At 36.5% G+C, this 19,262-nt stretch overlaps 1 protein-coding gene across 1 annotated transcript in view; it reads right to left on the reverse strand.

The window, feature by feature from the left end:
* Nucleotides 1-19,211, reverse strand: part of gnal (guanine nucleotide binding protein (G protein), alpha activating activity polypeptide, olfactory type) — a 58,589-nt gene extending 39,378 nt beyond the window's left edge. The window contains exons 1-4 of the mRNA XM_066676298.1: nt 18,905-19,211; nt 18,536-18,608; nt 16,912-16,966; nt 16,592-16,711 (exon numbers count right to left, since the gene is read on the reverse strand). Coding sequence (XP_066532395.1) covers nt 16,592-16,711; nt 16,912-16,966; nt 18,536-18,608; nt 18,905-19,043 — 387 coding nt within the window. The 5' untranslated portion in view covers nt 19,044-19,211. The remainder of the gene's footprint in view (nt 1-16,591; nt 16,712-16,911; nt 16,967-18,535; nt 18,609-18,904) is intronic.
* Between the last annotated feature and the right edge of the window lie 51 nt (nt 19,212-19,262).

A 19,262-nucleotide genomic window follows, 5' to 3' on the forward strand; every position in this document is an offset into this window, starting at 1 on the left:
TCCTGTAAATAACCAATGTTACACTCAAAGGAAAGTGTAATGTGATGTAATTTTTTGGGAAAACAATAAAATATTATATTTCCGTATATTCTTCTAGAGATAAAAGATCATTCTGCCAGGTAAGTAGTCCAGGTACTCAGCCCCAAGCCTCAGACATAAGCCTTAAACCTCAAAGTAATGCCACGTTAATGCAAAACTAAGCTATGGCTAATCATATTAGTGTAACTTGTTTAGAGTAGATTTTGTTAGTACTGCTTATACACACACACACACGCGTGAACGCACACACACACACACACCAAATCTTATTGTTGCACTGTTAGGAAAAGTGTGGCTAAGATAAAATCACCACTGCACAAAGGTCATGACAATGTACAACAATAAAAAATGATAAACACAATTAATCATTGATTAATCATTTCAAACGTAATAAATCTGCAATTATTTTCTTTTTACACATTGCTATGATGATAATGCATAGTTTAAACTTTCTGAATACACACCTATTCATTTTGTTTTTAATCAGCAATTGTTGCTTCCATATGCTTTATAAAATTGTCCTAGTTTTGAAAGTATGAACATGTATTTTTTATTGTCAGTTAGATAAAATTAATTTAAAATTTTTGCATTTTATAGCACACAAAAAAGCTAATTACTGGATCACTAGCTTAACGATTAAATTGACAGACTTACAGTTCAATGCAACGCAGTAAAACTGGTTCTATTCTAAACCAAACAACTAATGACTAATGAAGGTCCAACAGTCTCAGATTAAAGGGGAATTTAACTTATTTCTAAAAAATGTATTCATTAAGCTGTAAAAGGAAACCGTGTTTTTAAGATTTCTCTGCAGAGTTGGTGAAAACAATGAGTGACAAAACAATAGGTGGACTTAAAAGGTGTATATATGTTAATGGAAAACTAGTACAAAATCTGAGTAACTAGGAACAGATTTGCCATACAATGCTTTAACTAGCTTTTCAGAGATTATAAAAAACTTCAGACTTGTGTTTTTATCACCATCATTCTGACTCTGTTTACATCTTAATAGTTTAATTCTGATGTTTTAAAGAGCAATGATATCCCCCTTAAAGAACACTGATCTGAAATCAGATTTCATCTGTCCATGTGATTTGATTCAGTGTTATTTAAAGCTATCACAGATCAGTTTTCTCATTCTGAGAAAGTTTGATATGTGTATCCATGTTCCACTTGGAAGGTGTTGACGTTTGCGATTTGTCGGCACACAATCAGACATGAATCACCTGATAACATTGAAAGGGTGTAGTTCTAAACTTTGCAAAATTACTCCATTTGTATCACTGAAATGACCAAATGCATAACATGCAAGCAAGGTGCACAGAGCATACAACAGGGTGTGTTTTACTCTTGCCAATCATACACTTTCAGACAGGGGATGAAAAATAATAACCATATAAAACAAACAAACAGCAGAGGTACAGTCAAGTAAAGAATGCACCTTAGGATTGCACAATATGAATTTGTTAATCATTACTGTGACGTTAGGTAATATACCTATTAATAGAAGTAGGGTTAATCATATTTTGTTCTAAGAAATTTTATTTCTATATTAAAATTATAAATGTAAAGTAATAATACATAAAATGCCATTGAGTGAACATTAACACTACAGCTACAAGCTAATATTAAGGTACAGCCCTAACACACTAATCACAAGCTAGCATGCTCTGAAATATACAGAGACACAATGCAAAATGTTGCAAAAAATATGATTCATATTGATACCTTCCTAAGTTTCAAATTATAAAAAAAACTTTTTTAAAATGAAAGTATATAACATTGCGCTGAAGAAATGAAGGCCAACATTCACAAACATGCTGAACAAAAATCACAAGATACATATCATATTCACAAATCACAGTAATAATACTGCAGCAAGGGTCCATATATAAATCCCTAACACACACATTATACGCAAAACTACACACATTCACAAGCAGACACACACACAAACACATTCTCCTCTGTGCTCATCCATCCATCACTGCTATCATCCATGCTAAAAATTGCACCCTCCGCACTGGTCCTTTGTGTAACATGCTTGTCAGTTTCCATATCGAGAGGAGGATCTTTCTGAAAAAAAAATAAAAATAAAAAAAAATAAAAAAAGAAGAGTACTAGTCCTTATGAGCTCAATTATATGCTTAAATGCTCACACATCCTTCAGAGTGACTGCTAGTGCCTTATGAAAGTGTGTGTGTGTGTGTGTGTGTGTGTGTGTGGTGTGTTACAAAGAGAAAAGAGCGAAAAGATCCTTGTGTTTCCTTTCATCTTTAATTTGGGTAAACTATTGAGTAACCACATCCGGCCTTAAATCAAACACAACCTGTTCTCACCTCTCTCTCCAAAAACAGAGTTGACTAATTCTCTCTAAATCTACAGCTTTTCTTCCGATACACGTTAGTCGCTTTCATCACTGGCAATGCATTAATATCTCTACCTTTATATAACAACAAACAAGTGGAAAAATTCACTAAGCTTCAAGTAAAATGAGATTTGAAAACATTTAAGCATAGCATTGCAAACATGCATTGGTTAAATAAATAAATAATAATATTAAAATTAAATATATTTTTTGATGAATTTGATGTCTCTGATGTCCTTATGAAGCTTTATCGAACATCTACTTGAGAATGATCAGAATTTAGTTACTGTTTCCTTTATTATCAACAACCAGCAAATCAGTGACCTAGTCATGTGTCCCCAAGACTCTCCTGTGCGCATTGGAATCAAAGGCTAGCCTACCTAGTCTGATCCCACAGAAGAAATATTCCAGCCAATGTTTCTGAAAACATTAATGCTGGCAATAACAGAAAGTTGTCAGAACCTGGAGACTGATATGTGTGGCCACGCTGACCATAGTCCACAGCTGAAGGCACCCACAATGGACATGTGAGCATCAGAACTGGATTATGGAGCTATGAATGAAGGTGGCCTAGTCTAATATCTAATATTTACATCATGTGGATGGCCGGGTGGATATGACACAATTGTTTGGGTAAGAGATTGTACTAGGATGCACTATAGAAGAAGATAACCCAGTGGGGACAGTGTGATGTTATGGGCAACACTCTTTTTGGAAACCTTGGTTCCTGGCTTTTACATTGAGGAGGATATTACTTTGACACATATGACCTACCTAAACATTGTTGCTGACCAAAGACCCACGTATGGAGCAGGAACAGAGCAATATCCTCATCTCAGTTCTTGCTGTTCAACATTTGCAGGTCTTTTCATTGTCTAAAAACCTCCAGATGCCATTTCTTTGCCATGAACTGAGAGAGAGAGTTGATGCTTTCAACCAATCAAACACTGGTCCTGTTCACCCACAAGACGTTGGGTTTTGTTCATGTTTGTCTGTCTGGTGTGGAAGGGCTCTTCTGAGTTGATAGTGATGTTTTGCTGCAGTTTACCAGACAGGAAGTTTACCTTCTTCTTCATGTTTAGCTACGCCTGCCACACATAAGGCCACAGTGAGTCATCAACAAAATGAAAGGCCTATTTTTAGCAACTGATAGTTTGATGGGGATGAAAAAAGTCTCTAAACCTTGGATGCCAAAGCAAAAGGCAGGGAACAAAAGCAACAGAGAGAGAGAGAGAGAGAGAGAGACAGAGAGAGAGAGAGAGAAACTTGAATACAGCATAAGAAGAACAATCACCTATCAACTATGCTGTCTATGTAGATCCAAACCATTCATTTCTTCATGTGTAAGAGCTTTAAGTATGATCCACTGTTTTGAGCTCAGTTCTTAAGTTTTGCACTGGATATTCAAAGCTATTTATAACACTTTTTATAAAATTCTGAAGATGTTTCCTCACCATTTGCTGCTCTTCAGTCTGTTTTCCTGTTCAAAAGTCTAATGTCTTTACAAACCCCACTGTCAGTAAATGGCTAAAACTTTTTTATTAATTTTTATAGTCTTATTTTTGCTGTTTCAGATCACTTAAAAGTGGAAATGTCTAAAAATGACGGCTAACTGTATTACTGCAAAATTCTACAAAACTAAATAACGCGAGTTACAAATGAGTAGCGATGCACCGATTGAGTAATCAGGGCCGATGCTGGTATCCGATATTATACATAATGATTAGCCACATTCATTTACCTAACTGTTCCTTACAGAGACTGGTTACAACTTTACAAGTTAAATTCAATTACAGATCTCCTCAAACTAATAAAAATATTATTGATTGATAGATGAATATTAACATAACGCAAAGGATTAAACACAAATAAATTCCAGTAGACCTGTAACATGTAAATATTCTACAATGCTATAATACAGAAATAAGAGATTCAGCACTGCCGTTATGCTTCTCCACATGGTCACAGGGGGAAAAATATGTGCCAATTATTTTCTAGATGTTCACTCTATTTTTTCTGATATCATCATGCATCATTACAAATGAGTTTGTGTTAATTCAAACTGTGAATAAAAACTTTCAGATATGGTAAAGTTCAGCCATGTCATTTTTTCCCTAAAATAAACTGGTTCTCCTTAAAAGATTCTGAGCTTCTGAAAGTAAACAAATCACAGAAAAGAATTTCCCCATATTTGTAGATGTCCCTTTTAAGTTATTAAGTTAAACTCTAATAGGCTTGTTTACAATGTTTTCAAATTAGTTTAAAATCTGATTATTCAGGTTTCAAGATGGCTGCTGCTACTATTTTTGGGCAGTCTACAATAGCCTCATAGTTTCAGGATAGATATGCAAATGTCTGACACCAAACATCACTTACAGTATATAATCAACTACATCTGTGGTTGGGGGGAAATCGTGTACATTTGTACATTATCCAAGACAGCCCACGGTGTTTCCTCTCTAGTCATCCCTTTCCTGATATGGAAGGAGGAATCTCCCTCAGTTTTGGGTCTGATCCACTGCATTAACCAGCACTGAGCCAGGGCCTGTAATGCAGCAGTGGAAGTGTCAGGAAATGGAGATCCAGACCAAAGCAAAGGAGCACAGGAAACAGGATCAGCAGGAAAGTACAACAGGGGAAAGTGAGCACAGAAACAGAGTCCCAAGAGCGGACGTTTCTTTTACCGGCAGTGAAGGACCTGTAAATTACTTAAAACTCTGTCCCTCATAACATAGGGATAGAGGCCAGCATTGTTAGCAGATCTGGCATTCAATCATCTGTTGGTAGGTTAACCCTTACAAGTCACAAATACATCTGTACTTAAAATTGGAGACTCTAAATGTTTGATCAGTACTATGCTGTTTTTTTACAGTATTAAAATATAAAAATCTATTTTCTATTATGTGGTTTTGCCAAATGAAAAAGCTTGCTTTATATTTATTTTTTATTTCTTAATTGCTGACATCTGGACCTACAGAAACAAATCTGAGACTGCAGTCTCAAACCATTCAATGCAATATTATGAATATAATTTCTCACATATTTAATAGTCAAAATTAGCATGCAGTTTATTAACCTCATGAAAAAAATAGAAAGTAAAACCTCTGATAATTTGAAAGCGACTTCTAAGTTTAAAAGCAGAATTCCACTTAATATTCAAAAATTATTTAATAATAAAATATGTATGCAATGTATTGCAGTGTGTTTTTGTGTGTGTGTGTGAAATGTACAACTCTAGAGAAACTTAGTTAATCAGAATTTTTCAAGTTCCTGATAGAAGCCAAGTCTCAGAAGCATTTAACAACTCTAAAAGTTATTACATGAAATGGATTTGAATAAATGGCCTTATGTCTGAGACACTGCTCAGGCTTAAATTTTATATTTCTACATTCACTGTGCATGCAGGGCATTTTTATTGTTAGGTTTTAGTACTCTTACTATTGGCAACATAAAATAACACATTTGTACACTGACTGAATGGTTTGAATAATAAATTATATTCATTCATTCATTGTCTGGAACCGCTTATCCAGTTGAGGGTCGCAGTGGGTCCGGAGCCTAATCACTGGGCGCAAGGTGGGAACACACCCTGGAGGGGGCGCCTGTCCTTCGCAGTGTGACACACACACACTTTCTAATAAATTATATGGCTATAATAGTTCTTGTAAACACTACCTGGTTCATATTACCACCGAGGTAAAGAATCCTAAGGCGACAAGATTCTAACAAATTCGCAATGATTTTGTTTGCATCTCCACAATTTTAGGTATATTAAAACAATGTTTATCATTCTACAATAAACAATAAACATTTACAGCATGATTATACTGTTTACTTTTGGCTACCAAAGCAAATGACCCATTTCAGAGAGCAACTTCAGATGCTGTGTGCTCCTAACTAGGATAATCGAACTTGTAAACCTATCTAATCGAAAGAGTAGCCTATCCATGAAGTCCCTAGTCCAAACACCACTTTCTCATTGACAAAATGCCCATTCTAGGAATTCCAGTTCTGTGGAAGTGCAAGGGGGGACCAGTGCTTTTCTGAGTGGATTGATAATAAGGACGGTAGCATTTGCAACTGCGGTGTGGTCACAGTGTAATGCTTGGCAATTTTGCATAATACAACATGGCAGTAGAGCATTTTGTAGTTTTTGCAAAATAAGGATGTGCTACTGGTCCTGTCTTTTCCTTTGTTGCTCTCTCTGTCCTTCATTCTGTGCATGCAAGAGGTTGTGCAAAGGAGATACACATATATAGATAGATAGATGAAGAGAGAGAGAGAGAGACACAGAGAGAGACACAGAGAGAAACAACGAGAGATAGGGACAAACTCCTGAGGGCTCAGGCTCAGTAAGGCTCGTGATACAGTGTGAATGAAAGCAGTGTGCGTTTTACTGCCTTGAACACACAGAGGAGAGAAAGAAAGTGCAGGAGAAAATGAGAGGGAGGAAAGGAGAAAGAAACAAAATGGGAAAAAAGAATAAGAGAAAAAGAGAAAGACTTGGAAATGGTCTGCTTAATACTAAGAATGACTAAAAGCTAACCTAGACAGAAGTCATGTGTGGTCATAAATTTCTTTATTCTTAAACTGCATTAAACCTTATATGCTAAACAATAATATTATATATAAATTCCACCATCTATTACTAAACAGACTTAATGCATCAATAAACACCAAGCCATGTCCATGGAAGAACAAATAATAAAGTCTATCATTAACACCCCCTCCCACCCAGAAAAAAAAATAACCTATAATTTAAGTTAATCCTGAAATTAATTCAAAAGGAAAAGAAACAATAAAAAGAAAAAAAAACAGAAAAACTTTCAAATCAGAATTTTTAAAAATAAATTCATTTTTAAACAGAGACATTCAGAGTGGCTTGATGCAACAATGCAACCATCTAGGAAAATATACTGTTAAAATTTTTAACATAGGTAAAGTTAACATAGTAAAGTTATATAATGAAATGGGAACAAATGCGCTGCCTGATGCCTGTGACATTATTTTAAAAAGTTTTGAGATTTTTTTATTCAAGACACACAAATTTACAGACTGTTCTGGATAAATAATTAAGTGAACTCAAGATTCCTACCAACTCTGCTGAGAAATTCAAGTCTACAAATTTTTCTACAATGAACCATTTATTAGAATGATTTTGTTTATATCTCAACAACTAAATTTTACCAATATTATAAAAAGTAACCCTTAGGGTTAATAATAATGTAAAAGAATATGTAAAACATAGTTGCCTATTTAGTTACAAAACCCATTTACAAAAAAGTTGGAATGGGGCAACAGAAGACTGGCAAAGTTATGTAATGCTACACAAAACGCTACATTAGGTTAATTGGCAGCGGGTCAGTGACAGGGTGAGTTTCAAAAAAGCATCTTAGAGCATTTTCAAGGGTTGAGCCTTAGCAGGCTGGCTGTGACACCCAAGCCCAAAGGTGATAACGACTTAATTCTGTAGTAGAAATCACTTCAAGAGCTCAGAAACACTTTCCAAAACCATTGTTTGTAAATCCAATTAATCACTGCATCTAAAATTGCAAGTTAAACCTCTCAAGTGCAAAGAAGAAAAAATATGCACACAGAATCCAGAAATGCAGCTGACTTCTCTGGGTATGAGCTCAGTTAAAATAGACTAAACAAAAAGCAGAAAAGTGTCCTGTGGTCTGACACATCAAAATTTGAAAATGTCCTTTTTCGAAACCATAGATGCCAGTTCCTCTGGGCTAAAGAGGAGAGGGGCCCTCCAGGTTGTTATAAGCACACAGGTCAAAAGCCCACATCGATGATGGTATGGGGGTGCATTAGTGCACATGGCATGGATGAACTTCATATCTTTGAAGGCATCATTAATGCTAAATGATATATACAGGCTTTGGAAAACTGTTACAACTGAGTCCCTGAGATATTGAGCAGCTGATATCCTATAACAAGCATAAAATGTGAAAATCGTACACTTTCAAATCTTCAGCAATTAATCTCCTCAGTTCCCAAATGTATATAAATAAAGAGTCTAAATTTTAATTAATTTAAAGAGATACAATAAAATGGCAAACATGCCCATGTTGCTAACATTAAATAGCAAAAAGTAGCAAATGTTTTTCAAATGTTGCCTGTAGTGTATTCAATTTATTATAGGGTTTAAATGATTTGCACAAAATTCCATTTTGTTTGTATTTACAATTTGCACAATGTCCCAGCAATTTTAGAAATGCTGGGCTTGTACATAGAACATTATGTAAAACCATCCACACAACAACTTTTACTCAAATTCAGATCCTAATAAAACAACTTCTACTTACCAACACAAATGTGGTATTGATTTAGTTTTTGGTAGAATTTCTGAGCTATGGCTGAGGAAACAACACATATGTTGCACATCATGTTTTAATTATCAATGGTGAAAAGGGTGACTTCTATTTTGCAACTGCACTTTATACAACGATTATACCAGAGGAGTGTAAGAAGCCTTTGTTCTGAGGCTTCAGTTCTGAAGTCATGAGAATGAAGCTACGTGGAGCAACAGCCAGCCAGAAATGCATCAACACTCATTAAAGCAGTGTAAATAATCTTGGTAACTTTTGAGTTTTGGGGCCATTTAAGCCATTCAATTGGATATTTATTGGATATTTAACTGGGGACAAAAAAAATGTCTAAACCTATATTTTACACAGTTCTATAATTCAATCAAATATTCAACTCACATTCTATGGAAGAGAATGTAATGTACCTTTAGGGATCACAACTGGACTTTAATAGCACTCATGTACCTTTAGTGACAATAATGTACCACTACCGTACCTTTTTTCTGAGAGTATATTGCGCTATAAACCAGTGCACATAACTGCAGACAAAAAGGCCAGGCACAGATGCCGCATGCAAAGGTGCGTAGGTTGTTTCACTCAAAAAAGTGAAGCAAAACATCCAATTCACACAGTGACATAAAGGCACCTCGATCGCTCATTGGGTAGAGAAAAAGATTGAGAAAATAAGCTTGGTGAGTGGACTGGAAGAAAAGTTGGCTGAAAAGTTGTGAAAGTAGAGGCATTTGTATGTTATTATTGTATTTACACTGGGGTCTGTGCCTTTGTTCCATGTTTCTATGTTGTAAAAAGCAGCTTCGAGTAGCACTACAGCGCCACCCTAGCTCTGACGTAAAAGTACGCAATCGTCAGGGACAGTGGCACAAGAGGTATGAACATCTAGCAACACAGATAGTCTGATGCTACGGTATGTGCACTGTGCATCCACGTTCGCAGCTTGTATGGACCTGCAAGAATATTTTCTTCGTGCATAGCGAACATTTACAATCACTAAACTACACTGAACAATCACTGGATTACACTCACCTGCATTGTGTCTACACTCTTTGTCCATTTTATCAGCTCCACTGACCACACAGGAGAACTCTGTAGTTCTCCAATTACAGACTGTAGTCTACCTGGTCCTCTGCATACTTTCTTATCCCAATTGCACCCTGCTCTTCAATGATCAGGACTGTGGATTAGACACAGCAGAGCTACTAGAGTTTTTAAAGCCCTGATTGTCATTTCTGGACTGAGAATACTCCACCAATCGAAAATATGGGGCTAAAGTCTATAATCGTAGAGCTACAAAGTGCTGATAAAAGGTACAGCAAATGTAGATACAAGGTACAAGTTCCTAATCCAGTTATCTGTTGTTCTTGTATCTCAAACAGTGTGAGACAGTGGATTATAGAAAAGAGGTTTATAAAATAATGTCTGACGCGACAGTTGACATGCAGAGACCAAATGCATCAGTTATTACTTAATTACAACATTAAATACATTTTATAAATGTCTAAAATAAAAGAAGATAATGTAATCATTACTTTGTAGAGGGTTACAAAAGCAGAAAAACTAATTAAATGCAGGAATTTATTGCCGCCACCTAAGCTTTGTATGCCTCAATACTGTAGTAATGTGGACAAAATTAAATACAAGTAAGCCACCAAATATTAGTTTGCAATATGGACAAATCTAGTTGTCTGACTGATGTTGAAAGTTTTAAATGAATATCTCCCAATACCAGTATGCTCTTTAGACACTATGACAAATATAAATTCACAAGATGTGTCCAGACAGCTTTAATTCTCACTTTACAATACAAGTACAATACACTGTTAAGAGTATATAACAATACAAAATATTATATTTAAAAATTGCAAATTTATCTTTGTTGATTCATCAAGATGCATCATTTTAACAGATGAATCTTATTACTTTTTACTAGACTGCAAACAGACACATTGGGTACTGGTTCTCTCTCTGTCCACTGCCCAGTCCACAGCTAACATGTTGACCAACAAAAATCAATACACCATTACACAATAGACCTAATTAATGGAGCTACAGCCACAGCTAGACACATCTCACTTCCATTGTCCATTTATTTATTTTATTTTTATTTTTTTTTACAGTATACAGTATCACCAGTCATTTAAACACACTCTCCCTCACAAACACGTACAGACCAGGGATGGCATTTAACAACTACAATGTCAAAATGATCCCAACTCACCTGACCCTAAGATATCTTCTTTTAACTAATAAACTAAACTTAGAAATGTTTAGGAATTAGGGAATATCAAGGAGCCAAACGATCCTTGTCTAACATTAAGATGCAAACAATAGTTAAAATTTTGCCATACGGAAAAGAATTTTTGAGGGTAAATAACAACAGTTGTTCGTAAATGGCTGAAGTTTAACTTGTCTGTAAGTTTTTATTCACTCTTTGAAAAATACCACAGAAACTCATTTGTAACTCTAACGCACTTTCGGTAATGCAGCTGGCTGTCTCCCGAGTTTGGAGACATTTCCACCTTAAGTGATTTGAAACAGCAAAAATAAGTCAATATTACCCACCTATGGAGCAGGAATAGAGCAACAGCCTTATTTCGGTTTGTGTTTTTCATGGAATTTGGGAGTTTGAAAAAAAGATGCCTCTGCCTTGAGCAGAGAAAAAGACTAGCATAACGACACTGAGGCTTTGAAACACATTTGGCCAGTTTCAAGCACGCAAACAGACTGGAGAGCTAGCGAATGCTGAGACATCTTCTGAAGTTCATAAAAAAGTGGTTTGAGATTACAGTTGTGAACTATGCCTTTAAGTGTGAAACTCTTCTAAGAATTCTGCAAAGATGCTACTTCTGGATTTAAAAAAAAAACTTTAGTTGTGTCTTCCACCACAAGGAGAAAGAATGCATTACACAGCAAACAATATACACAATGAACAATGCAGTGACAAACACCAAATACAGCTACAAAAAAATTGAACAAGTTTGTTATGCAAATTGGACACAAATTTGGGAATCATTTGGTAAAAAATAAAGGGCAGAAGTTTTATATAAAATGTAACTTACATATGATAATTATGTAATGTTGTAATTATAAAATACATAATATAACTAACTATGTAATGAACACTGCTGGTGTTATTTTTTCTTCTAATGGTTAAACATCTTATCTTTAGTCCTCGATAGGTGTGTGAATTGTTAATCTTTCGAAAATCAGTTGGGTACAGGATCAAATTAAGGTTTTTGGATAAAGTTACAGTTAGGGTTAGGTACAGAATTAGGTATTGATTTAAAGTTACTCTAATGTTATCTGCAGGTTTGGGGTTAGATCTTATAGAACACATACAACTTTACATTTAACTGTATGTAATACACACCCTATTTCCAGACAAGTTGGGACACAGTGCAAAATATAAATAAAAACAGAATGCAATGATGTGCAAATTGTATAAGCACTGGGAATGCCCAGATGAAAGTGAACAGGAGAAGGGAAGAAGTTACGAGCTGTAGGCCTGTATGTGTATGAGAGAGAAAAGAGACCTTTTTATATCAGCTTCTGACATTCGAATGAGCCATATAAAACGCATGACATCCCCACTTCTTTCTAAGACTCAATTGAAAGGGTTTTTAATTAGATAAGAGCACCACACACACACATACACACACACTCTCCACTCTCATCCGGAACATCAACCCTGGAGCTGCAGTTACCAAATACAAACTATTTTAGCTCCAATAGAAGCAGCTGTTTAGAAATCTTTCATAACGTCCCATAAGCAACAGCTCCAGGCTTGTCTTTCTGTATCTGCCCTATCAAACCTTCACACAACTAAATAGGTGCCATACATGTAAATATCCAAATGCAAAATTACTATAAGTTGCATAAGTTCCTCCTAGCTCAGCTTAGCTCCAGCTCAGGGTGCTGTATCACGAACAGAGACAACAAATTAAAGCTTAGTAACATTAACACAGCGAGACAGTCTTTCACAAGGTGACTTCAATTTTGTCCACTGTTGGGCTGGGGACAATAAATCATAAATCAACAGAAACCATAAATTGTCCAGTAGGCCCTGAGCCTATAGAACATTTTGTTATTGTTATCATTTTTGGTAGCATCTGATATATGTAAATGAGCTATGTTCTGACTGGCTGCTCTGTGCCTCACTATCAAACCAACACTTACAACTTCAACAAGAGCGTGAGGAAGTAAACAGTTGTGTAAAGGATGTATGTAAACTATATACATATGATTTAAAAAACTGTTTCACATACAAAGACCAGCTCTTGTTTTATTAAAGGCATTTGTTTAGGCCCAAGAAAAGTATTTGTTTTAATAAAGGCTCTCTTGTGAAATATATTAAAAACAGTTAATTACAATTTTTGTGAGATTTATATAATGAATGGACTATGAAGTAATAGTTCTATAAAGTGGAAATTCAGTAACATTTACTTTAATATTGCTTACATTTAAATGTATTCAATTTTGATTTAAAGGGTCTGTAGCTTACAAAAATGTCAGCGATACAGTTGTTTACCACAATCCTAGGTCCCTGTGGAATCCGATTAGTTAAATTGTGATTTTTAACAGATGTTTCTTTAAGAAAATAACTTTCATTTAGACATGCTTCTAAGAAAATATATAGACAGAATGTACCAAATGTTTGTTACTATACACTATTTACATTTTTATTATCATACCGTAATATCCATGCATATAGTATGCAAACTACTCAAATCCACAAGGAAAGATTTCACTGGAACAATGAAAATTATTTTGATTTCCCTGCCCAGATCAAGAAAAACTCACTTCTAACATAATTTCCTTACCATTAAATAGTTTGAAGCTAAAAAAATAAATAAATAAATAAATAACAAGAGGAAGAAGTAGAGATGATACTTTGTACAAGTTTCTGTGCTCGATTTCTGAGAGGGGGTCACCATATCTGATCATGCAGCACACCATTAGATGCTTATCTGCTTACGGTAAATGAACGTCCAGGCAAAATGAGGCCCAAACACAGAGGGAACAGGACACTATAACATATTTAATAAATATATTCTAATTCATACACACAAGCACTTGAATTAAGCTTAATATCATCATGTTTACATCTTCACATGGTCTCATACATTCATTTACCATAATAGCGTGAGTATAGTGTGCTGCATGAAGAGGCTGATTCCCCTGGTGGTGGTAACGGGGAACATAAACTAGTGTTTATTAAACTCTATTGCCCAAAGCTTATCATCGTTATCAAGCAAAAAATTTTTCGCAAAACATATCAGGATCATTTTATCACCCAACATTACTCCCATTAAACCAATGGCACTTTTGTATTTTTAGCAATATCAACCTGGAGCCAACTTTGGCATCCCTCATACCAGACTGCATGGCTGCATCACTCAAAACTAAACATGGTGGATTGTGTATGTTTGTAAAGAAAACTTTGGGTTTTTAAAGATATTCTAATTCTGTACGTTTCTGTTTTATTATGCATTTATTCCTTCTATTCCTCCAAATCCGTCGTTATGCTCCAGTATTCTGTGGAAATCATGCGGCTCATTCCTTAGTGGTTTCTTTAAAGTATTTACCTATGAGTATTTTTCTTCATAGAAAACTGTAAGCTTTTGTTTATACGCTGTGATTTGTTTTGGGATTTTTTTGGCTTAAATTTACCAGTTCAACCTGTTTTGCTATATCAGAGCTGAGCAAGCGGTGACTCATGGCTTACCAGTCTTTGGAAAATGGTTTTCCTCACATCAGAAACCATTACAATACACACTTAAACACTAAATGCTGGTTATACAATATCTAGAAACCAGCAAGCCCTAAGCATCAGTCCATATTATTGGCCAAGTGTCATATGTGTCCGGGCACGAACAGAAAACAACAAAAGCAAAATCTTACTTTTCACACGTCTTATTCCGGACCATCAGAGAAGCCCATCATTAGAACACTCATTACATCCACAATGCAAATAGACAGTTACATATAGGGAATGTGTGCAAGTGTAAACAAATCACCTAAGGCAGCTGGTGGCATAGCTAGAGTTTAAATTTCATCTGATCTTATTTTCTACACTGGAATTCAAAACACAAAGCAAAATTGATAAGGTTAGTACCTTGGTATCTTCCCCTAGGCTAAATCCATGTTTTAACATGTTAGAATTACAAGACCTTCAATGTGACTATAGGAGGTGATGATGTTCAACTACACCAGTGGTTCTCAATAAGAAGTCTCTCATGCAGGTATATACACTATATTGCTAAAACTATTCGCTCATCTACCATCACATTCCAAATCCATAGGGGTTAATATGATGTCGGCCCACCCTTTGCAGCTTCAACTTGTCAGGGAAGTCTTTTTTGAGGTTTTAAAGTGTGTTTATGGATATTTTTGAGCATTCTTGAGGGCAGGACTCTGTGAAGGCCGCTCAAGTTCTTCCACACCAAACTCAGTCATCCATGTCTTTAGGACCTTGCTTTGTGCACTGGTGCACAGTCACGTTGGAACAGGAAGGGGCCATCCCCAAACTGTTCCCACAAAATTGGGAAAATGAAATTGTCCAAAATCTCTTGGAATGCTAAAGCATTAAGAGTCCCTTTCACCAGAACTAAGGGCCAAGCCCAACTCTTGAAAAACAACCTCACACCATAATCCAACCACCACCAAACTTCACATTTGGCACAAAGCAGTCAGACAATTACCGTTCTCTTGGCATCCGCCAGCTGCTTGGCCATGGAAACCCATTCCATGAAGTTTTCTACTTACTGTTCTTGAGCTAATCTGAAGACCACATGAAGTTTGGAGGTCTGTAGTGATTGACTCTGCCAAAATTTGGCGACTTCTGTGCAATATGCGCCTTAGCATCCACTGACCCCTTTCTGTCATTTTACGTGGCCTACCATTTTGAGTTGCTGTCATTCCCAATCATTCCAATTTGTTATATTATCACTGACAGTTAACTGTTGAATATTTGGTAGTGAGGAAATTTCATGACTGGACTTGTTGCACTGGTGACATCCTATCACGGTACCACTCTGGAATTCACTGAACTCCTGAGAGCTGTTCATTCTTTCACAAATGTTTGTAGAAACCATGTGCATGCCTAGGTGCTTACACACCTGTGGTCATGGAAGTGATTGGAACACATGAATTCAATGATTCAGGTGGGTTAGTGAACACTTTTGGCAATATAGTGTACCTAAATACTATGTATTACTGATATTACTGACCAACAACAAATCATCACAGAGGGGATAACATCCACATAGTTTTGCATGATCTCTTTTTGTTTCTTGTGGTCCAATGACAGAGCTTGTAAAAACATTCCTTAACAACAGTGACATCACTCAACAAGCAGTTAGTTTTTCCATATATGCTTGAGACAAACTGCTTACCAAATCAAAAAATGTAGGTTAATATCACATTACAAAAACTAAAACTGTGGCTTCAATACAAATAAAAGTCCTTGGTGAAAACTGTTTTCTCAACCTCCAAGATTTACCCCTGTGTACCCTTGAATTACACATTCAAATGCTTTCAGCAATCTTCTAGCTTAGCATACATAAACTAGCATAGGAAGGTAAAGTATGGAACAAAACTGGAACTGCAACCAAGCTGTTAGCCACCATATAACATATACATACCTCAACGCACAAAATCTCATTTATCAGAATTGCTCAATTTAACAGTCTGAAAGACAATGAAAAGACACCTTGTGCAATTTCTGCTCAGTGCAGCACCTTTGGACAGAAGCCACTGTAAGATTTCCACCCATTTTCAACCACACAGGCCAAAAGCCGGGCACAGAAATGCTGACTGCTATCAGCTGTATAGATCAGAGACGCCTTACCTCTGTGTAGTCGAAGTCTGAGAGCGGGGCTATACTCTTTATGTAGTCAAGTCGGAACTGGTTGGCCGGGTTGCCGAGTGGCACTGGGGGTATTAAGGTGCTCATAGCCGATACTATCGTCTAGAAAGCGGATGAAACAAACAAAAAAAAAAAAAAACACAGCACTAAGCAGGATAAAAGTGGCATAAATCACAGGCTAAGCTCCACTAATCATCCAAATGGGATTGCTGGATACAACAGCCTCATGGGGTGCAAAAATATAAACATTAGTTTTTAATTTGGCAAGTCCAAATTGTTTCAATTTCACTTAAGTTACTTACCACAATGGCGTCCTTCACATTTTTTCGGATATCCAAGATTTTCTGCTTTTTTTCTCTGAGTAAAGAAGGAAACAAATTAATGAGTTAACAAATTATGAATGAATTAATTAATGTAACAGTAAACAAAGGCAACAGCATTGCAAATCACCATAATTAAACATGAAATTCATTTAAACATGAGCTTCACATGATAGACAATGATACATATGATGTAATCAAATTGCATGTAGACCTACCAGTACTCAATCAAACTTCCAAATGAGGACAATCTGTAACAGTTAGGCCTACAATAAACCAGCTAAACATTAATTATAATTATATAAATATTTCTAGTAAAGGGATAATAAAATAACATGATCTTTTTAGGCCTTGCTCTGTATCTACAATCAGGCCAGTGACACAAAATTAAGACATTGCAAATAGAGGGGTTAGTTAAGGAACCGGACCCAAACACAGCTGCATTGTACTGAATATAGTTAAGTGAAGCAAATACATAAAGCTGTGTATAGAAACATTTGTGGTGCGTTATTAATTGTAGTATGTCCATGAATCTACCTGTGAGGTACTGAATACGCCTAAATCAAATTAAAAAGGCAGTGTGCACAAACTTTGTTGAATGATACTAAAATAAATGGAAACACCTGTGTACACACACCTAGCTTTATGGTTCTGCATACTGCAAGCTGAACACTGCACAGTTACTAAAGGTTGCGTACATGAACGTAGCCATATGATAGAGGACACAGTGAGTTGAAACTATTTCAAAAATCTGGGTAGATTTTTTGTCCAGTGCTAACAGTAGAAAGAACAGTAAAAGATTGAGTACACAAATTTAGCTCTATGGAGAAACAATGCAAAATCTGTATACAATCCTAAATGGGAAGTACTGAACACGTTTAGAAATGCCAAAAGCAAATAACTTTCTACACAAACTGGCTCTGTACTTACATAATTCAGAGTTAACTTAAATAAATGACAAAGACATGTGTGCAAAAACATATTTATGTGGAAACGTTACAGAACACAGCTGGCCCAAACTTCTATTGAACACAGCTTAAAAAGACCAGGCAAAAATGACACAATCTTAGCTGTGTGTTCCTGAACACAACTTAACGTTATATAAACCTAGCCGTGTCAAACACAGCTATACAAGACTAATTTAAGCTAAAGTTAACGTTAGCTGAATCGACTGGAAGAAGCTAGCATACATTATATACACAGACCTAGCGGTGTGGTACTGAGCACAGTACGTAACGTTAGCTGCAACAACTGCAAATTCTGTTTCATAAGCCACAAGCCAGTAACGTTAAAACCACTGGCCTACGCTCTAAAGACAAGAACAGTTTCACAGACGGTTGCTGAAGTAAAAAAAAAAGAAGCTCTTTAGCCGCAGCCGGAATCAGTGAATCTAACTACCGACATGCCCATATCTAACATGACGGCTTTATCTCTGACAGCTATTAGAAAATCAGCTGGACACAGCCATGTCGCCATGCTGGCCCAATGTACGGGCCTGTAACGATAGGCTACACGAAATACGATATGAGACAAGCCCCAACTCAGAAAAGGCGAATTAGGGTGTAAACTATGTATATTCCGCTGTTAAAACGAAGCTCAGACTCACTCTGCGTTAAAGCCATTGACGTGCAAGATCCTCATCTGCTTGACAATGGTGCTCTTTCCGGATTCTCCAGCCCCTTCACATGAAAACAAATAGAAAGCAAAAATAAAATAGTGTTAGTGTAACGTTAACGATAGCTACAGAGGGTCAGCCACTGTCAAAGCTTCAGTCCCCACTGAGTAATAGCAAAAATATTAACAGTAAGATGATATTCCGTGTCTCATCCGTCCGCTGGCCGTTTATATCCAGACCTGTCAAAGGCGGGATGTGGACGGAAGGCGAGCTGGAGAAAAAAAAACCACAAAAATGAAAGCCTCCCGAGTCTTGATGCGGCTGTGAATCCGCCAGCAGGTCCATGTCTATCGGTCTTACCTAATAAGAGAAGCCGGTGTGTGGCTTTGTAAGCCTGCCTCTCCTTCTGGAGCTGCTTCTCTATCTTTTTGTTCGCTTCTCGCTGAGCCTTCTCGTCGATGCGCTGGTCTTCGGTCTTGCTGTTGCCCAAACAGCCCATTTTCCGCCAAAGCGCTGCTTCTCTTCCCGCAAAGCACGGTCTAAAATACACGATCTAGAAAAAATGGAGCTGCAACTGTAAATACGTGAAGGCGAGCGCCTCACCAAAGCAAAAAAAAAAAACGGGAGCGACCAAAAAAAAAATCCGTGCGCCACTTCTCTTCTCCGTCCGTCGCCACCAGAGAGAGAGAGAGAGAGAGAGAGAGGGAGGAGGAGGAGG

This window comes from Hoplias malabaricus, chromosome 1 (assembly GCF_029633855.1).
Source record: "Hoplias malabaricus isolate fHopMal1 chromosome 1, fHopMal1.hap1, whole genome shotgun sequence".
Taxonomy (NCBI): Eukaryota; Metazoa; Chordata; class Actinopteri; order Characiformes; family Erythrinidae; genus Hoplias; species Hoplias malabaricus.